The 21,115-nt window shown below is 40.4% G+C and overlaps 1 protein-coding gene across 6 annotated transcripts in view; it reads left to right on the forward strand.

Annotated features, from left to right (window-relative positions):
- The first annotated feature begins 8,937 nt into the window (after positions 1 to 8,937).
- The window catches only part of PGR (progesterone receptor), a 94,633-nt gene continuing 82,455 nt past the window's right edge, over positions 8,938 to 21,115 (forward strand). For 4 of the 6 annotated variants that reach the window (XR_004033597.1, XR_004033599.1, XR_004033598.1 and 1 more), the window contains exons 1-2: positions 10,386 to 12,022; positions 13,288 to 13,439. Coding sequence is in view for 3 of the 6 variants with exons in the window: in XM_030828909.1 (XP_030684769.1) it covers positions 10,386 to 12,022; positions 13,288 to 13,439 (1,789 nt within the window). In the remaining 3 variants the exon portion in view is untranslated. Of the gene's footprint in view, positions 12,023 to 13,287; positions 13,440 to 21,115 lie in introns of all 6 variants that reach the window. The other 2 variants (XM_030828908.1, XM_030828911.1) reach the window with 2 other exon arrangements.

Consider the following 21,115-nt stretch of genomic DNA (forward strand, 5'->3'; position numbering starts at 1 on the left):
CCACGGACACAAAAGTGTAACAAATGAAGCTATGTGTAAACTCTGAACAACTATATGCTAAACTGTAGAACCAAAGAAATGAGAGCCATAGCCATCAGCAATTAGTGCATAAGGTTGAAGACTAATTCAAGGCACCTAAAGGGATATTTGGAGTAGATAGTTAACTGTGAAATATCATGTAAAACAGAATTGCCAATATGTATGTACATATGCAAGTATAAAAAATAATCAGGATAAATATATGAAAAGATTACATTTATAAAAATAAGTGGGCTATTAAATTCATTCATATATTAGTGTAAATTTCTTTCTCAGTTTAGATTAAGTATCACTTAGGACTCTGAGGGAAATGAGATCTTGGTATAATATCCGACTATTTGTTGAATTCCCAACAGCCGTCTCCCCACCCTTATTCCTTTCTAACTAAACCCCAGTTGTGTTCGCATATTGATAGCAAAGGACGCAGAGCAGTGGACACAGCTGCAGGAGATGAACCACAGTTAGTCTAATCAAATTCTTCTTCGAGTAACTGGTTTAGTGGTGGACAGATGACTCAGTTCTAGCAAATATGTTTTGATAGGATGTCTATGGAGTGGGCTTCTGGGTAAGAAGTTCTCCCCCTGATTTGAAAAAATAATGCCAAGAGGAATTCTCCTTATTCCTAATTCTGCATGAGGTTATGTGAGGCTCTGATGCCTGCAGCTTTAGTAGCCATCTTTGGATGCTGAGGTTAGCTCACTGAAAAGGCAGGGAGTCTGGGGCTGTGAGACTATTACTGAGCCAATGATTAACCAACCCTAGAACTACTTTCCTCCAGACTTCTTATTATGAGGGACAATAAACATCTATTATATAACTCACTTTTTGTTGAGTATCCTGTTACTTCAGGCAAAATATATACTATCTGACATGGGTATAAAAATCAGGCATACTTTGCAGGTTATTCAGTACATCTGTGGAAGGGCCTTAGTAACCCAGTGGTTGTACTGGGGCAGTGAATTCAGAAACCGAGGGAGCACCAGGAAGGTCAGAGAAGTGACCTTTGTATACTCCTTCTCTTGTAGTATCCATCAAGTCCCAAGTTACACCTGCAATTAGCCCTATGTAAATATAGAAGAAATGCCTCAAGCTAGAACCACAGATATCAAATCCTATTTCTTAAACTTGTATAGACAATAAAAATTTCCAACTAGCCAAGTCATAGGTCTGGGTGGCCAAATATGCCCTTCTGAATGTGTTCGTATTTCTGGGTCCTCAGAGCAACTAAATGTTTCTACATTATTCCAAGAACCTTGTCAACTATCCAACACTTGGTACTGTAAAAAATAAAGAAACACAATAGTTAAACTAAAAATCACACTAGATTTGGTATCAGAAGCCCTAGTAGTGAGTTCTGGCTCTCCTAACAACTATCTCTAAGACAGCAAGCTTCAATTTCCTCATCTGTAAAATGGAGATAATAATACATATGTCATGAAGTTTTATGAACATTATATATGACAGTGCAGAAAATGTACTACAACTTGGCAAATAACATACAAAGCAAGCTGTTTAATGACATAGTATAGGCAGATGTTTGTAAAAATGAATGAATGATTCCTTAGTTCGCTATAAAAACTGAAAAGCAAACATGACAAAACTGAATCATCTTTTCAAGTTTAAGGAAGCTTCAGGACTTTCTTTGCATGCTATGCTCACTGTCATAGTGGATAGCCAACACCAAAGAGCAGCTTGTGCCAAAATACATTTATCTGTGAAAACTATACCTATCATTGTATTCTTTTATTTTATTCTATTAATATGAAAATATACCATGTAGGCTAGGCACAGTGGCTCATACCTGTAATCCCAGCACTTTGAGAGGTCAAGGTGGGCGTATCACCTGAGCCTGAGGTCAGGAGTTCAAGACCAGCCTGGCCAACATGGTGAAACCCTGTCTCTACTAAGAAAAAAAAAAAATTAGCTGGGTATGGTGGCGTGCACCTGTAGTCCCAGCTACTCGGAAGGCTGAGGCATGAGAATCATTTGAACCTAGGAGGCGGAGGTTGCAGTAGGCTGAGATCGCATCACTGCACTCCAGTCTGGGCAACACAGTGAGATTCCATCTCAAGAAATGAAAGAAAATATACTATGTATACAGTGGAATTCATGACGCCAAAATCAGATAAAAGTCATTATAAGAAAAGAAACCAACAGGCCAGTGTTCCTAATGAGTAGAAATTTTAAAATTCTAAACAAGCTTTTAACAAATTAAAATGCAATATATGAAAGTAATACATTATGATGAAGTGGGATTTAGCCAAAGAATACAAGGTTCATTTAACACTCAAAGCTCAGTACTGTCATTCACCATATTAACCAATTAAAAAAGAAAAACTGTATGATTATCTCAACGGATGCTTAAATAACATTTGACAAAAACCCACATCTACCCCTAATAAAATTTTCAGCAAACTCAGAATAGAAGGGAATTTCTTCAACCTGAGAAGGGGTATCTATGAAAAACCTGCAGCAAACATCATGTTTAATGTTAAAAGATTGAATGGTTTCTTCCTAAAATCAACAAACTGGCAAGGATTCCCAACCTCATCACTCCAGCTAAAGATCAATTGTGTAAACACTAAGAATGCACAATATATAAGTTCAGTATAATTATAAAATGGTCTCCAAAATTCCTGCCCCCCCCATTGTACAGTATTTGTATAACTGCCGCTCCTTGAATGTGGACTTGACTATCAATATGATCGATGTCACTTCTGTGGATAATGTAACATTTATGGCAAAAAGAAATGTGAAGATGTAATTAAGATCCCAAATCAGGTCAGGTGAGGTGGCTCATGCCTGCATATCCCAGCACTTTGGGAAGTTGAGTGGGAGGATCACTTGAACCCAGGAGTCTGGGAGCTGCCAGGGCAACACAGCAAGACTGACCCTATCTCCATTAAAAAAATAAGAAATAAAAATTTGCCAAGCATGGTGGTACATGCCTATAGTCCTAGCTACTTGGGAGACTGAAGCAGGAAGATCGCTTGAGCCCAGGAGTTTGAGGTTGCAATGAGCCGAGATCATGCCACTGCACTCCATCCTGGACAACAGAATGAGACTCTGCCCAAAAAAAAAAAAAAAAAAATCCCAAATCAGTTTTGAATAATATGGGTATGGACATCATCTGGGAGGGTCTGACTTAATCAGGCAGAAACCCTTAAAAAGCATGAGTAAAATTGTTTCCTGCTGACCTCAAAGAAGATGAAAGTCACATGAGTTCTACAGCTGCCAAGAACTGAACACTGCCTGCCAGTCACCTGAATAAGTCTAGATGCGCACCCTAAGCCACAGATGGCAATGCCGTGTTGGGTAATCCACTGATTGCAGCCATGTGAGCCCTAAGCAATGGATCCATCCAACCGATGCCCAGACTCCTGACCCATGGGAACTGTAAGATAATAACTGAGTGCTCTTTCAAGCTAGTAAGTTTGTGGTACTTGCTGACTCAGCAATGGAAAGCTAATATATACACCATCCAAAATACCAGCAAAAATATGAAATAATTGGAGAGAAATCTGACGAAAAGATGTGAAAGACCTGCACACCAAAAGCTTGAAAACATTGCTGAGAGAAGGACAGATCTATTACCTGTATGGGTTGGAAGACTTAATTTTAGTGAGAAGCCAATTGTCTCCAAATTCATCTATAATTTCAACTCAATCCTAATCAAAATTGCAGAAGGGTTTTTTTTGCAGATATTAACAAACTGCTTCTAACATTTACATGAAAATGCAAGTGAACTAGACAAAACAATTTTGAAAAAGAAGAATAAAGTTGGAGCACTAGTACATTAAGTATCCGTGGGGGGAAGGGGGGCTCCACCCAGGAGGGAAGATGGTCTAGCCTTTAAGTCTGTCCTGTTGGGAAGGGAGCTAGGTGGCTGAGGGCTCTTCCATTTTGGCATTTCTATTTCTGGGGAGGGGGTTCAAAGTCACAAACACGCTGAGAGCTGGAGTTCAGAAACAGAAGTGGGGGGCCACTGTTACCACTCTGCTTAGAAACTTTATGGGTTGCCTCTCATGCAATCTGTAGCTTCAGAGCACACCTTCAATCCTGTCTCTTCCCTCAACCAGCTGTGGGCTGCTCCTCCTCACCCCCAGGGCTGGAAGGTTAGAGGAAGAACACTATCATTTATACAAAGGGATTTAAAAAAGAACAGCTTAAAAAATTACAGCTACATCAATCAAGAAAACGTATTGACATAAAACTGTCCAATAATACAATTAAACAGAATGGAGGGTACAGAAACAGATCTCCACATATCTGAATAACTGATTTTCAACAAAGGTGCAAAGGCAATTAGTAAAGGGGTATTCTTTTCAGCAAACGGCTCTGAAACAACTGGATATCCACATGCAAAAAAGTGAATTTTGATCTAGACCTTATACCATATTAAAAAGTAACTTTAAAATGTATCACAGATATAAACATAAAATCTAAAACTATAAAGCCAAAAGAAAACATGACAGAAAACATTTACGACCTTGGGTTTAGCAAGGAATATTCAGTTATGACACCAAAAGCATAATTCATAAAAATGTAAATAAAGAGGCTTTATCAATATTAAAAACATCTGCTCTTCAAAAGATCCTGTTAAGAGAACTTAAAGACAAGCCACAGGCTAGAAGAAAGTACTTTCAAATCCTGTATATGACAATGGACTTCTAACAGAATTCATAAAGAACTCTGAAAATTGAACAATAACAAAACAATTCAACTTTTTTTAAAAAAAAGCAAACAAAAGATTTGAACAGACACACAGAAGAGGAATATATAAATATCAGAAATAAGCACATGAAAACATGATCAACATCATTAGTCATTAATGAAATGCACACTGAAACCATAATGAGATATCACTACCTACCTGTTAGAATTGCTAAAATTAAAAATGCTGACTATACCAATTGTTGTCCAGCTTTTGGAAGAATTAGAACTCTAATATACTGGGTGGAAATGTAAAATGATACAATCACTTTGGAAAATTGTTTGACAGTTAAATGTACATGTATTGTTTTGCTCCATTTGGGCTGCTATAACAAAACACCAAAAACTAGGTAGCTTATAAACAGCAAAAACTTATTTCTCACAGTTCAGGAGGCTGGGAAGTCTACAATAAAGGTGACAGATTCGATGTCTGGTGAAGACCTACTTTGTAGTTCCTAGATGGCAACTTCTTATTGTACACTCACATGGTAGAAGGGGCAAGGCAGAGCTTCATGACCTAATCACTCCCCAACAGCCCCTCCTACTAAGACTATCACATTGGTGATTAGGTTTCGACACACAGATTTGGGGAGAACACAAACACTCAGACCACAGCACCTACTAATTTATCCAGCCATTTCACTGCCAGGTATTTACCCAGAAAAAATGAAAACACATGTCCATACAAAGACTTGTACAACATTTTCATAGTAGCTCTATTTATAATATCAAAAAATGGGAAACAACTCAGATATTTACCCACAGTTAAATGGATAAACAAATTATAGTATATAAATAAAAAGAATAAAAAGAATGAACTATTGATACATACTATAATTTAGCTGAATCTCAAAATAATTATGCCAAGAGAAACCAAATGAAAACAGCATACACTGTATTATATACAATTCTAAGAAATAAAAACTAATTTATTTGGCACCCAGATCTTCATTTCTATACCAGTTTCCAATAAGAAGTCTCAAACTTCCTTGGATAAATGGCTGATTCTACGACTTGGGCCGGAAATATACAAGATGAGCCTGTAGCATCTTGTAATACCAGAAAGTAAGAAAGTCCACACATACACACACATACAAGGAGCACAGGAGTCAACTGAAAAAGCTCCCAATGCCAAAAACTGGAAAAATTTGAGTAACAAAGTATTCATGAATCCATACAGATACAAAGAAAAGACTGAATAAAGAAGTAAATGGGGGAGAAGAGGCAAATCTTCTACACAGAATTCCAAATAAATTATGTAGATACTCCACTCCAAAGGAGGGCTAGCATAACTCCCTACTCCCCCACACTTCCTTAAGTGACTCATAATGATTTCCTTCCAAAGAGTACAGAGTATGCAAAGAGGGAAAAAAGAGTAACTATGCAATGGAGAAACCTGACTTTAGCCAGGTGATGGAGAACAACATTAACAGTCATAAGTCATGTTGACAATATATACCCTTCATATGATGTAATAAATACAGCACATTACCTTTTTTATTTCCACCCCCCCAAAACCCAAAACCCTAGTCTACTCATGAGGATACATCAAATCCCAATAGAAGGGCATCCTGCAATATACCTCACCAGTACTCCTAAGGACTGTCAAGGTCATCAAATACAAGGAAAATCTGAGAAACTCTCACAGCCAAGAGGAGGGCAAGACATCACAACAATTAAATGTGGTGTCCTGGATGGAATCCTGGAAAGGAAAAAGGACATTAAGTGAAAATGAAGAAAATCTAAATAAAGTATGAATATTAGTTATTAACAATTTATCAGTATTAGTTCATTAATTGTAACAAATGTACCCTATTAATTTAAAATGCTAACAGAGAAAACTGTACAAATGATATATGAGCATTCTCTATATTATCTGCTCAATTTTTCTGTAAATCCAAAATTGTTCCCAAAAGTAAAATCTATTAATAAAACATTTAAAGCAAACAGACCTAAAAGGCATATGCATATGTATAATTTAATGTTTAATAAATCAGATATAAATATTTTTTAAAACCTAATATATGGTGACAGAAAGCAGATTAGTGGCTTGCCAGAAAGTGGTGATTAGTACCAGGGGAGGGGATGGGATAGAATAGTATGAAGGGATTTAAAAAATTGCATGAGGAAACTTTCGGAGGCAAAGGGTATGTTTATCATTTTAGTTTCACAGGTATAACAACAAATTATACAATTTAAATATATGCAGATTATTATATGACAACTATATCTTGATAAAGTGGTTTTTTTCCAAACTATAGAAAGAAAACTTCCACATTTAAATTCTCTTCTCCAAAAGCAGTCTTCAGGAATATTTGAAGTTAGCCCCATCACACCTGAATTTAATCAGTGAATTTTGTTTCATTCAAAGATTCATATATTTGGGAAGTTCGTGTGCCAAAAATGCCAATCACCCAGCATCAAAATTTATGGAATAATGGTGATTTAGGACACGCTGGACATCTTTATTGTTTTCCCACTTCAAGATTTTCAATCTTTTGGAAACAACCTCCCCAGACATTCTGACAAGAGAATTATTATAACCAACCAAAATCAAACCAAATATAATTTGTAGATTTAAAATGAGCCCAGGTGCCAATTTTACAGCAGCGACCGGGAAATGAAATTATATGGCATCTGACATTTAAAATCGCACTCCTAAGAAGGCTGTCATTTGATGTTTTGGGTTTGGGTTACAGTACTTAACTTTATAATACTGGATAACCTTGTGCCTCAGTTTTCCCAATTATGAAATTGGGATAACAGTACCTATTTTGTGAGACTGTTGAAGGATTACAGTTAACACAGGTAAAAGGCTTAGACGACTACCTGGCAATGCTGTCCTGATTTTACAAATTCTCTACACTGTGTGGCATTAGCCATCAGGAAAATATAAATAAATCAGTGAGATACCACTTCACACACTTGGGGGGCTATAACAAAAAAGACAGATAAAAAGTGTTGTCAAAGATGTGAAGAAACTAGGACACTTATACACTGCTGGTGGAAATGTAAGAAGTACAATCATTTGAACCATAGTCTGGCAGTTACTCCAAAGACTACATCTTGAGTTACCATATGACCCAGCAATTCCACTCCTACGCACATACCCAGGAGAAAGAAAAATATATGCTGCACAAAAACTTGTACATGAATGTTCATTAGCAGGATTTTTCATGGTAGCCAAAAGGTGTGAACAACCCAAATGTCCAACAACTGATAGAGATGGGTAAATAAAATGTGGTTTATCCATACAATGAAATATTATTTGTCAATAAAAAGGAGTGAAGGAGTGAAGTACTGATTCATGTGGAACACGGATGAACCTTGATCCAAAATAGCCAAATCACAGGTACAAAAAGCGTTATTAGTGGCTGCTGGGAGATTTAGGCAGAAATGTGGAGTAACTGCTGGTGGGTATTGAGATTTTAGAGTCATACTCATGTTACAAAATTAACAGTGGTGATGGTTGCACAACTCTGAGTACATGAAAAATCAATGAATTGATACTCTGAGTGAGCTGTATGATATTGGAATTATACCTCAATAAAGCATGGTAACTGTTTTAAGATAGGCTGGAAAGAGAAAGCCTGAAGACAACAATAACTATATTAATAAATTAACTTACTTCTCTAGTCTTATATACTTCTGTGCCCACACTTGCTCCTGCTCTATTCATAATGGTCCCCTTGCAGTTGCCATATTATATCCTGCTATTTGAAGCCCTGTGAATATACTATACCTGCTTTCTGGAATTCTCTTTACCTTTCCTCTATCTGCCTAACTCCCACATATCTAAAATTAATCAGAGTAAACTACTTGCTAGAACAATCAACTCCAAATCCTAGTGACCTAACATGACAAAGGTTTGTTTCTCACTCATGTAGCCCCTCCGCAGATGATCGAGGGGTCCAGGCTCCTTAACTCTAGTGGCTCCTCCACCTCCTGGAGTCTTCTTCTGTATTCTTTATACATGGTTGAGATAAACTATGAGTCATTAGCACAGCTAGACCTTGAGGTCCTATAAGAAAATTTGCAAATCATTCACTCTGTTTTGAACAAGGTATATTTAAGATGATGTTAAAATACCCAATGGTCTTGGGTCAAATATAGTTTATGACTGTGTATCTAAAATATATATTGCAATATTCTTCCCTTTCTCTATTGACTTCATGAATTTAGAGGGGATCCATTTTATGAGCTCAAAGATAATTACTTTTCAGACTAAGAATATTTAGGGGAAAAAGTACTGTTCAACATCTCTACTGAGGATCTTATGATGTAGCATAGGGTATAAGCTGGAGCTAAAGGAAACTTTCCTTAAAGTGTTATTTACTAAAAATTGGAACACATTCCTTAAGACAAATCGAAGTATGGCACACAACATCCAAACTTCCAACAGAGGTGTTACCATCTCCCACTCCCAAATTTCTTTGTCACGCTGCGGATACTCAAGAGGAGCAGGACATGTTGGTTGCAGGAGAAACTTGAAAGCATTCACTTTTATGGAACTCATAAGGGAGAGAATCTCTTAAAGTATTTAGAATCATCCTTGATACATTTATTATTTTAAAAGACAATGTAGCCAAATGTCTTCCTCTGTGTTAAATCTTTACAAAACTGAAATCTTAAAATGGTGACAAAAATTCTGCTTCTGATAGAATCTATTCATTCTTCCAATTAGATAGGGCATAATTCTTAATTTTCAAAACAAAATGTAATATGCTTATGAGGTTCCATCCCAAAGAACCTGCTATTGAGAGTGGCATTCAGAATACGGGTGGAAATGCCAACTCCACAGTTTCAGATCCTACCCCTAATTGGGGTAGGGAGGGGCTTTGGGCGGGGCCTCCCTAGACGAGGAGGCGTTGTTAGAAAGCTGTCTGGCCAGTCCACAGCTGTCACTAATCGGGGTAAGCCTTGGTGTATTTGCGCGTGTGGGTGGCATTCTCAATGAGAACTGGCTTCACTTGTCATTTGAGTGAAATCTACAACCCGAGGCGGCTACTGCTCCAGCACTGCTGGGAACTGAGATCTTCGGAGATGACTGTCGCCCGCAGTAGGGAGCCAGCAGAAGCCCAACCCTTCCTGGGAATGGGCTGTACCGAGAGGTCCGACTAGCCCCAGGGTTTTAGTGAGAGGGGCAGTGGAACTCAGCGAGGGATTGAGAGCTTCACAGCATGCACGAGTTTGATGCCAGAGAAAAAGTCGTGAGATAAAGGAGCCGCGTGTCACTAAATTGCCGTCGCAGCCGCAGCCACTCAAGTGCCGGACTTGTGAGTACTCTGCGTCTCCAGTCCTCGGACAGAAGTTGGAGAACTCTCTTGGAGAACTCTCCCAGTTAGGAGACGAGATCCCTACAATTACTACTTTTTCTTACGCTCCCCACTTGCCGCTCGCTGGGACAAACGACAGCCACCGTTCCCCTGACGACAGGATGGAGGCCAAGGGCAGGAGCTGACCAGCGCCGCCCTCCCCCGCCCCCGACCCAGGAGGTGGAGATCCCTCCGGTCTAGCCACATTCAACACCCACTTTCTCCTCCCTCTGCCCCTATATTCCCGAAACCCCCTCCTCCTTCCCTTTTCCCTCCTCCCTGGAGACGGGGGAGGAGAAAAGGGGAGTCCAGGTCGTCATGACTGAGCTGAAGGCAAAGGGTCCCCGGGCTCCCCACGTGGCGGGCGGCCCGCCCTCCCCCGAGGTCGGATCCCCACTGCTGTGTCGCCCAGGCGCAGGTCAGTTCCCGGGGAGCCAGACCTCGGACACCTTGCCCGAAGTTTCGGCCATACCTATCTCCCTGGACGGGCTACTCTTCCCTCGGCCCTGCCAGGGACAGGACCCCTCCTACGAAAAGACGCAGGACCAGCAGTCGCTGTCGGACGTGGAGGGCGCATATTCCAGAGCTGAAGCTACAAGAGGTGCTGGAGGCAGCAGTTCTAGTCCCCCAGAAAAGGAGAGCGGACTGCTGGACAGTGTCTTGGACACTCTGTTGGCGCCCACAGGTCCCAGGCAGAGCCAACCCAGCCCTCCCGCCTGCGAGGTCACCAGCTCTTGGTGCCTGTTTGGCCCCGAACTTCCCGAAGATCCACCAGCTGCCCCCGCCACCCAGGGGGTGTTGTCCCCGCTCATGAGCCGGTCCGGGGGCAAGGCTGGAGACAGCTCCGGGACGGCAGCTGCCCATAAGGTGCTGCCCCAGGGCCTGTCACCATCCCGGCAGCTGCTGCTCCCGGCCTCTGGGAGCCCTCATTGGTCCGGGGCCCCAGTGAAGCCGTCTCCGCAGCCCGCTGCGGTGGAGGTTGAGGAGGAGGATGGCTCCGAGTCGGAGGACTCTGCGGGTCCGCTTCTGAAGGGCAAACCTCGGGCTCTGGGTGGCGCGGCGGCTGGAGGAGGAGCTGCGGCTGTCCCGCCGGGGGCGGCCGCAGGAGGCGTCGCCCTGGTCCCCAAGGAAGATTCCCGCTTCTCAGCGCCTAGGGTCGCCCTGGTGGAGCAGGACGCGCCCATGGCGCCCGGGCGCTCCCCGTTGGCCACCACGGTGATGGATTTCATCCACGTGCCTATCCTGCCTCTCAATCACGCCTTATTGGCTGCCCGCACTCGGCAGCTGCTGGAAGACGAGAACTACGACGGCGGGGCCGGGGCCGCCAGCGCCTTTGCCCCGCCGCGGAGTTCACCCTCTGCCTCGTCCACCCCGGTCGCTGTCGGCGACTTTCCCGACTGCGCGTACCCGCCCGACGCCGAGCCCAAGGACGACGCGTACCCTCTCTATGGCGACTTCCAGCCGCCCGCTCTAAAGATCAAGGAGGAGGAGGAAGGCGCGGAGGCCTCCGCGCGCACCCCGCGTTCTTACCTGGTGGCCGGTGCCAACCCCGCCACCTTCCCGGATTTCCCGTTGGGGCCACCGCCCCCGCTGCCGCCGCGAGCGCCCCCATCCAGACCCGGGGAAGCGGCGGTGACAGCGGCACCCGCCAGTGCCTCAGTCTCGTCGGCGTCCTCCTCGGGGTCGACGCTGGAGTGCATCCTGTACAAAGCGGAGGGCGCGCCGCCCCAGCAGGGCCCGTTCGCGCCGCCGCCCTCCAAGGCGCCGGGCGCGGGCGGCTGCCTGCTTCCGCGGGACGGCCTGCCCTCCACCTCCGCCTCTGCCTCCGCCGCCGGGGCGGCCCCCGCGCTCTACCCTGCACTCGGCCTCAACGGGCTCCCGCAGCTCGGCTACCAGGCCGCCGTGCTCAAGGAGGGCCTGCCGCAGGTCTACCCGCCCTATCTCAACTACCTGAGGTGAGGGCCCGGGACTGGGCGCGCCCAGCGCCTCCGGGAGTAGCGGTTCCGTTGGCGGAGGCCGCCAACCCCCAGCCCCAGCCCCGGCGCACTGCTGCGCTCCCCCGGGCGGCCGGAGGGGGTGGGCAGCGGGACACAGCACACGGGCAGTTGCCTCCCTTCTTCTTCCCTCCTCTCCTCACTCTTTTGGGGACACGAAGGTGGGCGCAGAATATACTATTTTGGGGGCGTGCCTCCCTGAAAGCTGTGTTTTTTTTTTTTTTTAACTTTCCTAATCTTCCAGATTCCGAAGCAGAACCAACCCTGATTTAAAACGTGCAGCGTCACACTAGGTCCGCTGTAGCCCAGTGGGGCAGAAAGTGCGCGGCGAGTTGGGGGCTTTATGAAATGCTTCTTTCTTAGAAGAAGGACGTTTACCAGGAGTGCCTGTCTTGGAGAGGAGTTAAGGCACCGTTCCCCCGGGAGGGGTGGGACTTGAGAGGTGGCCGGCCAGAACCGAAAGCAGCACCATCTTAGGGATTTGAACACTTTAATGGCTCAGTTTTCTTAAGAATCTCAAGATTAAAATTAAGTTCACGTGGGAGATGTTTAAACTGTGGATTTAAACACCTGTCACTGCATTGCACCGTTTTCTAATTATTGCTTCGATTCACTACTTTTTTTTATATACAGGTTTAAAAAACACTAATTTGCATACTGAAGTAATGGAATGTAAAAAAAAGAATGCTCTGTTTGGAATCCTATGTTGTGAATAGGCAAAACAGTGTCAGTGTATTGGACAATACTTTAAAATGACAAACATACCTGTTTAAGCAATGATTACAGGGTTGTGTTTTAAAAACTCAAAACCAAAACATTGCAAAGTACCATCGAACTTTTAAAGCCAAACCATATTTGTTTTGACCCAGCGTACAGACAGGAAGGACATAACATTTCATTTGTCAAAGACTAAATTGTTTCTATATAAAGAGTTTTGTAGAAAGATTTATTTTTAACCGACTTTAGCTTTCTAGAACACAATATTATACACTAATTATTGTTCTTTTATATTAGTGCTACTGATGAATGGCTAATCATTTCCAAGTGTGGTGAATCCAGTTACGGGTAGTCTATTACCAAGTTTAGTTTGCATGTCTTTCAAGTGTATATATACAGTTCTGTTTTTAAAATGTCCTTTCACCCTGTTAATACTGGTTTAAGAAACCTTTAGTATTAGATAGTTGTGCACTTAAAGATAAATGGAGTACTTTGTTTTGCATTTCAAGGCCGGATTCAGAAGCCAGCCAGAGCCCACAATACAGCTTCGAGTCATTACCTCAGAAGATTTGTTTAATCTGTGGGGATGAAGCTTCAGGCTGTCATTATGGTGTCCTTACCTGTGGGAGCTGTAAGGTCTTCTTTAAAAGAGCAATGGAAGGTAGGCTCCTTTCCCCTGATCCTTTATTACTGGTTTAATTGTAAATGGAGACCATCTAATATTGTATAGATTTCAATTATTCCTTGTTTCTTCTAAGAAATAGTGATATTTCCATATAATTTAAAATATATGATGACATTTAACAATATGTTTTTATTTATGATACTCAAAATTGAATGTGGTTGGGTACTATAATTGCATATTCTTTGACTAACACTTTCAGTATTAGACATAAGACATAAAAATCTTGAGGACAGTGCTACTATTGTTCCTTAACTGCTTAGCTTTCAGGAAACAGCTTTGTTCTAATAATACTTTTATATATCTATTATGTAGATATATATGTATGCAGTACTTTAAAATTTTGATTAAGAGAAAAATGGTAGTTGACATGTACATGTATGCGTATAAGTATTTGTACATACACGAACATATATCACAACATATATATGATGCAGTTAGTTTTCTACATGATACTGTCTTTTGACTACATGAATATGTAATATTTACAAAATAGTAATTCTAAACAAATTTTTGAATTCTGTTTTCAGTATGTTTTTGTAAGTGTATAAGAGGACAGGATTGAACAGTTTAAAATAAAAAATCTGGACATCACAGTAACATAATTTCTAAAGAAGTATTTTGCTTTAAGTAAAACTTTTATGTTTTTAAACTCATTGAACTTACATGCTTAATGATTTCAGATTTACTTGCATAGTGTGTTTCAGATTTTAACTTTCAAAGAAAATATTTTTGAATTTCTTTCTACCTAAACTCTAAGCAGCCAAACATCTTTACATTTGAAGATAAAAATACATTGAAAGATTTCATATTTTAATACCAGCAATAAAATTATTGTGTAACTATGTAAAATGAAGCTTAGGATTCCCTCTGTAGTGCTGAGATCACACCTAGACAAGGAACCAAAGATCTGAATGTTGGCTTTTTGTTTCCTGTTCTGAGGTTTTTTGTTTGTTTGTTTGTTTCAAGAGCCCTCTCCTTACAAGCAGAAAAGCAGGTAATAGGAAATTTCACTTTAAGGGAGCTTTCAGAGGAGTTCTTCATAACAAATATTTGCTTTGTGTATTTTTAGAACATGATTTTTTCTCACAAAAGATAAATGTATTTTGCTGATGTTGAACATATTCAGCTTTAGGGGGTTTGATTGCATTTTAAACTAATCGAGGCAGTGTTAAAAGTGGTACTTGAGAAAATAGGGCAACTGAGAGTGGCTCTTACCCATTGACATAATTTATTTACAGCTACAGTTGGAAGTTCTTTGTGTGGAAAAGTCAGTTTTCCAATGGGTAATTGGAGTTACCATTTTTATCTGACTTTGGTTCTGGTTTCTTAAACATTCCCTTCTGCATTAATATGACTTCCTCTATTCTTAAAGTCTTCTAAGGATAGTATAATTTTATAAGTGAATGACTCCCTTAGAATCCTCTGAAGGCCAATTTGTCCTACCCCAGCTCCTCCTTTTGAAAGATAAGCAAATCTCAAAGACATAAATATGAGTTTCCAAAGGTCACAAAACTAGTCAGTAGCTGATTGTTAGTAAACATAGGTTAAATATTTTTACATTGCAGCGCTTGTAAATCAGAGACGATATGCAAAAGTAGATATATAAACTCTGTTTGATTCACAGAAGTTATTTCATAAAGTGCATATGTAGAACAAAGAGCACCCTAACTAAAATACAAATACTTTCTCATCATTTTGTTAGAATAGCATCCAAAACTGTAGAGGAAGTCTTTCCAAATGTACTTTTAGAAAGCATTTGTTGGACTCCGGCTGTTGGCATGGTCCTGTAGTCTTGAGTACTAGAAGTGAAACACCTTTATTTGGCAATAATTACAAAGAGTTGCTTAAGATTGATGCAGATAAATCATTCATGAAACTAGAACAAGATTATGAACTACATTAGTAAGTTCCTTCATTCAGCAATTTATGCCAAAGATATCCTTTCCCTGACTTCACTTTTCTCTGCCTTGAGATAAAATGAGGATGACAGTGGCTATTTCTTAGGGTTGCTATAAAGATTAAATGAACTGATACTTGTATGTAAAAGAAGGCCTGACATATTATCAGTTTCCATTGACATTTTTACTTTCAAGGAATTTGTAATACAGTTAGGGAGGTAACATATGCACATAAAACATCTAAATAAAGATTCTCAGTAAATGCCCAAGTAAGCAATTCTGTAATGTATATGAGATCTGTATGGTTTGTGAGTTTTTGTATTTGGACAGAACGAGGTGGTTATGGGCTAGAATATGTATATTCTTGAAGAAGGCTTCATGGAAGATATGAACATTTGATTAGTAAAGGACAAATAAGCTCTCTAGGCATTGAGGAGAGCGTTAAGTGTATACAGTCAAAGAAGAGTGAAGAAATTAAGATTACACTGACTAAGCATTGAGTGTTCACATTAGGAAATTGAGAGAGTTAAAGGTTGAGAAACTAGATTGCTAGTGTTTGGGTGAATTTGGAGAATCAGTAATTTAAGGTAAAAGAATAGAGAGAAGTTCTGGGAGTTTTCAGGAATGAGAAAGATAAGTAGAAGGACTTATATCAGGTTCAAAATCTTCAATAAAGCAATGCTGCATGATGAGCTGGTTCAAGGTGGCACTATGTGTGGTTGCCAATATGGCCAGAAGTTTAAAGAGGCAACAATATGGATACTAATGTTGCCAAGGATGATAATGAAAATGATGGCATTATAAAATGCTTTCTCTGTGCCAGTGACTATTTCAGTGCTTTGCAGGTCTTATTTAGTTGTTATAATGTTGGTATTATTATTATTACTCCCACTTTACAAATGAGGAAACTAAGACCTGTAGATGTTAAGCTGTCTTAATACACTTAGGAAATGGTAAAGTCAGGATTCAAATCCAGGTGGTAAGAATCGAGAATCCCTGCCCTCGACCACTGTGCTTCCTTTCTCGTAATAGGAAATGCAGTCAAAGAAAAACAATAGAGGGTTAGAAGAAAAGATGTGAGCCAAGTGATGAAACATCTAGGAAGGTAACAGTGAATCCTAAAGGAGAATACAAGAGCAGGGGTAATGAGAAGTGTGTGATATAAAAGGATGGATCATATTAACTTCACATTTAGGGCAGCAATAAGAAGACATAAGCAGGAGCCAACAGCCAGTTTCTTCACCTCCCTCCCATGTTAGGAGTGGGAGAGGTGATAAAGCCTATAAAGTCATTCTGGATGACTGGGTTTCCCTGGATATGAGACAGAAGAGAGAAGAGATAAAGAAATAAGATACCACTCAGGAAATGAGAGAAAGCATTTGGGAAAGATTATTTCTTTTAAGCTAATTGAACTGTTTAAGATATAGTATTGGCCAAAAACCAGTTGGTTGGATAGCCCATTGCATTCCTTTACCAAGACTTGTAGGTTTGGAGTGAACCATGAAAGGGTCAGGAATTGGCCGGGCGCGGTGGCTCACGCTTGTAATCCCAGCACTTTGGGAGGCCGAGGCGGGCGGATCACGAGGTCAGGAGATCGAGACCACGGTGAAACCCCGTCTCTACTAAAAATACAAAAAAACTAGCCGGGCGTGGTGGCGGGCGCCTGTAGTCCCAGCTACTCGGAGCGGCTGAGGCAGGAGAATGGCGTGAACCCGGGAGGCGGAGCTTGCAGTGAGCCGAGATTGCGCCACTGCACTCCAGCCTGGGCGACAGAGGAGACTCCGTCTCAAAAAAAAAAAAAAAAAAAAGAAAGGGTCAGGAATTGACTTAATGCCTTCGAAAGAGAGGAAGTAATAATGACCTGCTAGTGCTACAAATGCAGACTACTAACCTGGTGTGATGAAGGAAAGGACTATTTCTCAATGGCTTATCTTTGCCAGTACACAGTAACCAGCCCAGTGGTAGGAATACATTAGGCATCCAGTAAATAACTGCTACATGATCCAGTCATCATAACTGATAATGCCACACTTTTATTCTTTGGATGCTTTACTCAGTGACAGCATTTGTTGTGAATACATTTGATGTAATATCATTAAACACATGTTATAATACAGTTGAAATGTATTACTTAGAAGACACTAAGCTAAGTAGGTATTGAAGGATTTTCAATTGTATTGCAATATTATCCTCACTTTTTTTTTTTTTGAGATGGAATCTCGCTCTGTCGCCCAGGCTGGAGTGCAGTGGTGCAATCTCGGCTCACTGCAAGCTCCGCCTCCCGGGTTCACGCCATTCTCCTGCCTCTGCCTCCTGAGTAGCTCGGACTGCGGGTGCCTGCCACCACACCCGGCTAATTTTTTGTATTTTTTAGTAGAGACGGGGTTTCACCATGGTCTCGATCTCCTGACCTCGTGATCCGCCCGCCTCGGCCTCCCAAAGTGCTGGGATTACAGGCGTGAGCCACCGTGCCCAGCCTATCCTCATTCTTTTATTCATATATTAATTGTTCATGAAGTAATTACCTTAATTACATTAGTTCATATATTTATTGAGTACCTGCCATGTGCCAGGCACTATGTTAGGTACTGGTGAAACCGCAGTAAAACAAGAGAGACCTTGCTGGCTGTTGACTAAAGTTTATAGTGTAGTGGTGGAGAGAGACATTTTACCTATTTGTGTACACATGACTAATTGCGCATGTGGTAAGTGATTCATTTATGCAATGTTTGGACAACTAGAGAATTGACCCCTCTGTCAGATAATGGGGAAAGTTTTTCAGACCTAGACATCACAATAAAAAGACTACAGAGGAAACTAGACAGAAATGAAATACTTTTATGAATAAAGTGTTTCTTTCAAAAGTTGGGTATACTTGGTGTCATAGGCTAGTAATGAAAACTGGTTTGGTAGCATAGTTCTCCTTGATACAGCATCAGAAAGAGAAAGATTGAACATCCAATTTTTCATTAGCAACTTCTGTGATTTATTTGTTCTATATTTAGAGCTCTGTAATGCTTTCTCCATCTTTTGTAGTGCACAGATTATCCAGCAATCTCTTCCACTATAATCTATTTGAATTCGAATAATATTTGGGCTCTGAGAAGATATTTTGCCAATAATCTTATTTATATTCATTTAATCTCCAATAGAGTCTACCCTATAGCAGCTTTCACATTACCCTAAAAATAAATATGTAGTAATTCACTAGACTTTATTTCAAAACTCTGTATCCAATTTCTTTTCAAGCTGAGGTCTCTCAGTTTAATATTTAGCATGGATAATGATAGACTGGTTTTAAGCACCACTTTACATTATGGTTCATTGAAATAAACTTCTACAGTACTGAAAAAGAAATGGTTAAAAAGATAGTGTTTGGTGTCATCTGTTCATATTTGGTTATTTAGAGCTCCCAAATTTTTAATACTCTCTCAGAATATGTACCTTAATACCACTACAAGAGCCAGAGGAGAAGCAGTGGTATTAGCCATGCATGCTAGTGCTAATAACTGCTCCTGTTCTGGACACTGAATCGTTGTACTTTAATTACTCAAGTAACACAACAATCCATCTCCTTTAAAAAATGAAAATGTTATCAATAAGGCTTAAGTCCTCTTTGATCAGTACCTCTAATCTGTTCCCTTGCCTACCATTCTTCTATACCTCTACCTCAGTTTTTCCCATGTGTATGTGTGTGTGGAATATGTTTTCTGGGGTGTGTTAATATATAAATGGTATTATATATCATAATTTATGCATCATTCATGTTATTTTGGTACAAAAATGACTCGAAGCTCTATTGTTCATATATGTAGTTCTAACTTGTTAACCGCTGCTTAATGTTTCATAATATGAAAAATCATTATATTTAGGAATTACTAATTACAGTATTACTTGAGTAAACCCTTTTTGTACATTTCTCGTTTGGTACATGTCTTGCATCTCTTTCCAGAATATATGAAAGTATTTTGATACAGTTCTAAATGAACCAGATGATTAGCTTTCTACCTGCTGCTAAGATGATTTGATTCACTAATTTATTCACTTCAGATACATGTATTAATCCTACGTTTAAAAGTTGCTTGTGCTGGGACTGAAGATGAAAATGTATGCAGACCCTGTCTTTGACATGCACAAAACTAAGAAGAAGAAAACAAAACAGAACAAACCCGTGGTACAACTAGTGAACATGAGAATACCTTGATACAAGTTATGCCAGAGCCATGGCCAACACACCATAGTATTCAGTTAGACACATGAAGAAGGATGGCAATTTATTCTACTAACATATCTTGATGTTGTGCAAGAGGCTTATTCATTTAATAGTCACTTAAGTTGCCTTCACTATAACCCAGGCACTGTTTTAACTGCTTGACTGGATTAGCTCAATTAATCCTTGTAAGAGTCCTATGAGGTGGAGGTTCTGTTAGTATCTATATTTTACAGATGGGTATAAAGAGAGGTTTCTACTATTCAGGAGGTCTGACTCTAACTTCTGTGTCTTAAATTCCCGCTTCTGTGCTGTTTTCCTAGACTGTTTTGTATTTGAGCAAATATTAATTACTTCATACTTTTTCAGATAAATACATGATCTCTTATAGGAGACTGGTTTTCAAATTGTGCTCCTTAACTCAGTCAAGTTCCTTCTTCTGCTCAGAACAGCTCTGTATTTCTTTATTTGGTTTATATTTCCACTTGAGATTTTTATTGGGACAAAGGATTCTCAGCCAACCTTTTTTTAAAAAACACTCCTTTATAACAGGAAACCCTTAGATCTCAATCAAGTGTTTATTCGAGTGACTCCTAAAAAGTTTTTTGGCTCTATTTGCTGGTATCTTTTTGGCATTTGTGCAAAGACAAGATGACCATTTGTGATCAAGATTTAAAGTCCAACTGCTCACTCTTCTAATAGCATAGCCACATTATCAGCCGAAAATCACATCTGAGTTATAGAGCTTTTGCTTTCGTCAGAAAAAAACAAAGTAACTCCAGGGAATCTTTTATCAGTCACTTCTTTAAAGGATTGATTGAAATTATTGACACTTAGACACTCAAAAATAGGCACACTAATCATTTACACAAGGGATTTCCAACCCCTAGGATGTGGACTGGTACCACAGCCAGTCCATGGTGTGGTGTGGGTCCGTGGCCTGTTAGGAAGTGGGCCACACAGCAGGAGGTGAGCAGTGGGCAAGCAAGAATTACAGACTGAGCTCCGCCTCCTGTCACATCAGCAGCAGCCTTAGATTCTCATAAGAGTGAGAACCCTATTGTGAATTGTGCATGTAAGGGATCTAGGTTGCGCACTTCTTATAAGAATCTAATACCTGATGATCTGTGGTAGAACAATTTCATCCGGAAACCGTCCCATACCATCTGTGGAAAAATTGTCTTCCACAAAACTGGTCCCTGGTACCAAAAAGGTTGAGGACTGCTGGTTTACACCTTGGTTTTTAAACTCCACGCCATTTAAGAACATCAGAAAGTCACATACTCTATATATCTTCCCTATCTACCTAATTTGAGGACTGGCTGATGAACACAATATCTTTCTTGTGGCTAGACGGCCCTCATGGAATTAACTATATAATGCATACTTCATGTAGTTTATCATCAAGACATTTTTTTCTCCTCTAATGAGATGTTATGCTTTCTAATAAGTGATATGTAAATAGCCTATTGTGTTTTCCTTTTTATTTTAACTCCTACAAAACAAGTACACTTTCATGCTCAATTTTTAAAAATTAACAGGTT

The sequence above is a fragment of the Nomascus leucogenys genome, chromosome 15 (genome assembly GCF_006542625.1).
Source record: "Nomascus leucogenys isolate Asia chromosome 15, Asia_NLE_v1, whole genome shotgun sequence".
Classification (NCBI taxonomy): Eukaryota; Metazoa; Chordata; class Mammalia; order Primates; family Hylobatidae; genus Nomascus; species Nomascus leucogenys.